The sequence below is a fragment of the Hyperolius riggenbachi genome, chromosome 12 (assembly GCF_040937935.1).
Source record: "Hyperolius riggenbachi isolate aHypRig1 chromosome 12, aHypRig1.pri, whole genome shotgun sequence".
NCBI classification, from domain to species: domain Eukaryota; kingdom Metazoa; phylum Chordata; class Amphibia; order Anura; family Hyperoliidae; genus Hyperolius; species Hyperolius riggenbachi.
The window spans coordinates 30,091,755-30,097,343 of record NC_090657.1 but is presented as its reverse complement, the minus strand read 5'-3'; the positions used below and the strand labels follow the sequence as shown (position 1 = coordinate 30,097,343).

The following is a 5,589-nucleotide window of genomic DNA, read 5'->3' as shown; positions in this document are numbered from 1 at the left end:
ATGTTTTTTTTATCTTATCAATGCATCTGTAATTAAAACACATTTTTAAACTTAACCTACAATCATACATGTAAATCCTAAAAACCCAGTGAATGAGCTTAGAGATCTGCTAGCCCAACATAAAAACACACACACACACACCTCACACACACACACACACACATACACACACATACACACACCACACACACACCACACCACACACACACACCACACCCACACACACACACACACACACACCACACCACGCACACACACACACACACACCACACCACACCACACACACACACACCACACACACACACACACACACACCACACCACACCACACACACACACACCTCACACACACACCTCACACACACACACACACCACACACACACACACACACACCACACCACACCACACACACACACCTCACACACACACACACACCACACACACACACCACACACACACACCACACACACCACACCACACACACACACACACCACACCACACCAAACCACACACACCACATCACACCACACACACACCACACCACACCACACACACACCACACCACACACACACGCCACACACACACTCACCCCACCACACCACACACCACACACACACACACACCACACACACACCACACACACACACACACACCACACGCACAATACACACACACCACACACACACACCACATCACACCACACACACACCACACCACACACACCACACCACACACACACTCACCCCACCACACCACACACCACACACACACACACACGCACGCACGCACACACACACACACACACACACACACATACATACATTATACATACATACATACACAACCCCCCCCCCTCACACACACACACACACACACACACACACACACACACACACACACTTGGGGGAAAAGCTTCACAAAATGCCCCTGTGCCATGGACACACCAGGTTCATTTTTTTTTCCTGGTTTTTCTCCTCTAATTCCAGGTGCGTCTTATGGTCCGGAGCATCTTATAGTCCGAAAAATACGGTACTTTAGAACTCTTGCATCTTTAGAACTCTAGCTGAGGGCTAGAACGCACCTTTCACGATACTAGCTGAGTTTGAGAAAATGGCAGAGCACAGAAGACTTTCATTTATCCAAAATAAAAGCATGAACTTTCTATTTCTGAAAGGACCAATGCTGACTCAGTATTAGATTTTATGATTTATTAAACTGAAATAATAATACAATATAATACAATATTAGTCTCAGCTGCCTCTGTATTGGGGCTGAGCTGGTGGATGTTCTTCAGCTTTGGGGTCCGTCCAGATGGAGGATCTAGGCCGGCTCCTCCTAACATCGCCAAATGTCAGGCGGCACTGGTCCTAAATATCTGCAATAGAAAAAAAAAAACAAATTAATATGTGCTGTATATATTTTTACAGATTAGATGGTTTGTTGTATTTAAGGAATGAGTGCTGGAAAATATCTCCGGTAAAGGGTCATCACCTAGATGGAACATGATGACCGGCTCTATCTAACATGGTGCAGCTCATATCAGACGGCTCTGGTCACTTGTATCAGCAAATAAAACAAATGTTACAGGTTAAGGTTTATCTGCAAATGTGAATTGAAGTAATGTGTCATATGAGAGTTGTTGTGCAGCATTATGCTTATTTGTTGTAAACTTCTTTTATACACTTACCCAATCTGGGGCCAGTAAAAGGTAAAGTCCAGTTAAAGTCCATTCCCAGTGGACCACCATGACTGGCTCTTTCCAACAGGCCCGCTGTCAGATGAGTCTGGTCATTGGTAGTCCAGGGTCTGGAGAAGGTCAAGTCCGGTAGAAGCTGTGTCTGACGCGTGGCTCTGGAGAAGTGACATCTACAGCGGGAAGAGAGGATAACAAAGGTCAGAAAACATCACTTGGCAGACAATATAGTAACAACAGTTAATCCACAAACAACTTTATATCTGAACATTGAGCCCCTTTTTTTCCTGTTACCTTACAAGATATTTGTAAGAAGTTAGATGGAGATTAGTTTGGTGCAACACGCTTCACTTGTAATAACTATAGCATATGTAGAAACAGTAAATGATCATTAGAATAGATTTACTATGTTTTGTAACATCAAAATGTAGCGAAGACAAAGAAAATGCTCTTGAAGTTGCTTCCCGTTCATTACTCCTTTCTTCAATATTAGTCGCTTCTGGTTGGCCTTTTTACATTGGTGGTTAGTATTATTGTACATTTGTGGCAGCACACCCAATATAAACGTGCTGGTAATGGGCTGGATGATGAGCACAAAAGCACACTGACATTGTAACTGGCTGTGAACTGAAATTACACTTCTTTGCATCCATGACAACAGAACTATCTGCACTCTGGTTGGAGTATTGTTGACATGAGACAGACCAGAAACTATCCTCTTGCTGCTGGAGTAATTAACTGCACAATATAGGAGTTTTTGTTTCTTATTTTTAATACCTGGTTGACTAGCAATAACCATTAACACCATTATCTGTTTTTTCTCTGCTAAAGGCCATATGTATTATTATCTACATCTTTCTATATCATATACATATACAATCATGTTAAACTAATGTTTGCCATTAATCGCTGAAATCAATGACTCCCACTGAAAACATTTGTTTTTTATCAATGAAACCATAATGTCCCTTTATGCTGTCAGTGTCAACATAACTATAATAGATGAGAAATTAGACAAGAAAAAATGGAGTACTTACCTGTGGGTAGGTTGTCTGATGGCTTGGATGCTCATCAGTGATGTGGAGAGGAGACAAGGCATGCTACATGCTGAATGGTGTGTGGAGGCTGGATGATTATTCTTGGGGTGGCCTGACATCTGGGTGCATGGGAGCAGTGTGGTAGCTGGAAGCCCATGCAGGGCACACAAACGGGACGTCAGTGAACACGACCTGGTCCTCTGGTGCAAGTGGAACGATGCCTCTTACAGTATAAAAGGGCAGAATTGCATCGTCCTCATCTTGCTGTGGGCAGTGTTGTTGCACTGCAATTGGTGACGGCAGGATGCCAGTCTCCACCTCTTTCCAGTTAATATCAGAAAAGAATGGATGGCTTCTGATGTCACCATGGACTCCCAGCTGTTGGCTCCTGTTTTGACGCAGAAGCTTTTGTAAAAAGTCAGCGGTTTGATCTTCATGCCCTTGGTAGGAAGGCTTTGTTTCTAGTTGTAGCTCCTCCCTTGCCCATGGCTCATCGGCCCATGTGGGTGACATGCTCGAGTAGTCTCCTTTAATCAGGTGGTATAGCATGACACCCAGTGCATACCAGTCCATTGCTTCGGTCATATATTTTGTTTTCTTCACAGCTAGTCCGAAATCCGTGATTTTGATATGTCCATCTGCAGTTAGCATGATGTTATCCTCTTTCAGATCTCGGTGAATGATTCCTTTGCTGTGTAGGAACTGGATGCCACAAACAAGCTCTGCTGAAATGAATTGGAGAGTCTTGAAATCCAGGTTTGTACCCAGGTAGTCAAAAAGGGTCTGTCCTGTGGCCAGCTCCATGACATAGAAGATGTAGTTGTCAGTGTGAAATGCTCCATAACCATGAATGAGGAAGGGGCTCTGGCTAGTGATTGCCAGATATTGTCCCTCATCTAAGTATTCCTGACATCTTAGGAGCATTCTCTTTTTGAGAACCTTGATGGCAACACGTTCTTGACGTACTGCATCTGTTGCAAGCAGGACCTGACCGAAAGCTCCTTCTCCAAGAACATGATGGAAGGTGAATTGGTCTGCTGTTAAAGGAACAGAGGAGGCCTCAAGGGTTACACTGTCTTGAGCCTCCATGTCGCTGTCCATCCTGATTCTCTTGCTTTTCTCTGTTTTAGGGCCACTGTCCATTTCTGATCTTTTCCTTTTTTGAGTTCCAGTAAGTTTTCTGAATCTCTTGCTTGGTCCAGCCTTTTCTTCAGATCTTTTTCTTTTACAGGATTCACTGTCCTTGTCGCATCTCTTTGCCCTTTCATGGTTTTCTTCGGTCTTTGATGTCTTATGTGACCGACCATGAGGAGGGCTATGGCGTTGGGTAGTAGATCCACGCACCAGTCTAACAATGCGGTCACGAGCATTTCTCATGAAGGCAGCAACTCTGTGCAGAGTGGTCATTGTAGCATTTTCCCTCTTAGTCTCTCTCTCCTCTTCTACCTCTTTGTCCTCCTCCAGGCGCTTGTATGCGTCCAGCTTCTTTCTTCCACTAGAGCCCATGATGGGAAAGTGGAATAGATAAAATCGCAGAAAATCAAATCAGATATTCGCTAAGCTCAGTAAATAACACCTCGCTAGTCGACTGTTCTGATCAACTCTGAGGCCAGGTGCTCAGGAGTCTCCATATATAGCTGAGCCTTGTATTGTGATGTCATAATAAGCTGTGCTCATGATGTCACCGGTCACATGACTGGTGCAGGTGCAGATGGATGTTTGTTATTTTCTTAGTTAGTTTGTTTTTTTGTATTCAAAAGCATTTCCTGAACGGCAGTTGCTAAGCCTAACTGCCACAATAGTAAGATACCAGCCAGCCTCCCAGCCCACTTGCACACTGTTTTAGCAGTTAGCAAATGCTGATCAGGAAATGCTTTTGCAAACAAACAAAAAACTGAGAATCCCCCATGAGCAGTGTTTCTTGTGAATTCTCGCCAAAGTGACTTTTGCATCGAAAACATAGTTTTCGATTTCGAGAATTTTTTACAAAAAATAGCTTTTTTTTTCGTTTTTAGAAAAATCTATATTTTTACAGTGAAAATGCAAAAAAAAAAAAAAACAACAAAACAAAAACATATTACCACAAAAAAAAAATGTGAAAAGTGCGACAACACAGAAAAACAATATTTCTACCATGACCATTTTTGCCGCAAAAATGCAAAACATCGATATTTTAGCGCAGAAATTTCGCAAAAAATGCAAAAAAATATCGAACACGATTTCGATGGAATTTTCACTCAGTAATCAAAATAATCATTGTTTTCGCAAAAATAAATGCGAAAATAATGTTGGCATTCACTTATCACTGTCCATGAGGAGATGGATTAGTCCAAAACCTGTCAGTTCTGTCAGATATAAACTACTTGCTGCAGTGGTCCTTTAAAAATAAAGGAAAAAAGGTGAATATAGCATGTCAGGTTTCCTATAGCTAATCATCAGAATTCATTGTTTACTGGCTCTGCTGCTGTCATCTGAATGTAACTGTCCCCTGACATGTGCTGTAGCAGCTTCTGCTGTGTGTAATGCTGGGGATACATGGTATGTTTCTGTACCGTGTATCGACCAGCTGATCCGGCCAGCTGATAATATTCAGCTGGCCCGATCGTGCCGCTAGACCCGCGCCTGCTCGATTCCCGCCGGCGGACAATGGCAGGGAATCGAGCGGTGATAAGGAAGCGCCGACGGGGACGAGCGGCAATCGATCCGCGTGCATGCGCGGACGAGCGGGGATGCGCCGGCATCGAGTCGCTGGCTCGATCCGGCGCAATAAACGAGCCATGTATGCACGGCATAAGAGATAACGGTGTAACAGAAGGCACCAAAAACGGCAAAATAATTAAATGCTATGGGCCCATT

At 43.5% G+C, this 5,589-nt stretch overlaps 1 protein-coding gene across 2 annotated transcripts; it reads right to left on the bottom strand.

Annotated features, from left to right (window-relative positions):
• Window positions 1–1,277: 1,277 nt before the first annotated feature.
• Window positions 1,278–4,322, bottom strand: LOC137541358 (cAMP-dependent protein kinase catalytic subunit-like). 2 transcript variants are annotated; one of them, XM_068262623.1, is made up of 3 exons: window positions 2,734–4,322; window positions 1,691–1,869; window positions 1,278–1,378 (listed from the first exon to the last, which is right to left on the bottom strand). In XM_068262623.1, the coding sequence occupies exon 1, from the start codon at window positions 4,237–4,239 to the stop codon at window positions 2,830–2,832; it is 1,410 nt and encodes a 469-aa protein (XP_068118724.1). In that variant the 5' UTR covers window positions 4,240–4,322; the 3' UTR covers window positions 1,278–1,378; window positions 1,691–1,869; window positions 2,734–2,829. The 2 variants fall into 2 exon arrangements, with proteins under 2 accessions (XP_068118724.1, XP_068118725.1); XM_068262624.1 differs by lacking the exon at window positions 1,278–1,378 and adding an exon at window positions 1,529–1,559.
• Between the last annotated feature and the right edge of the window lie 1,267 nt (window positions 4,323–5,589).

Coding starts and splice junctions, on each gene's coding strand:
- LOC137541358 (XM_068262623.1), bottom strand. CDS start 4,239: ATGGGCTCTAGTGGAAGAAAGAAGCTGGACGCATACAAGCGCCTGGAG.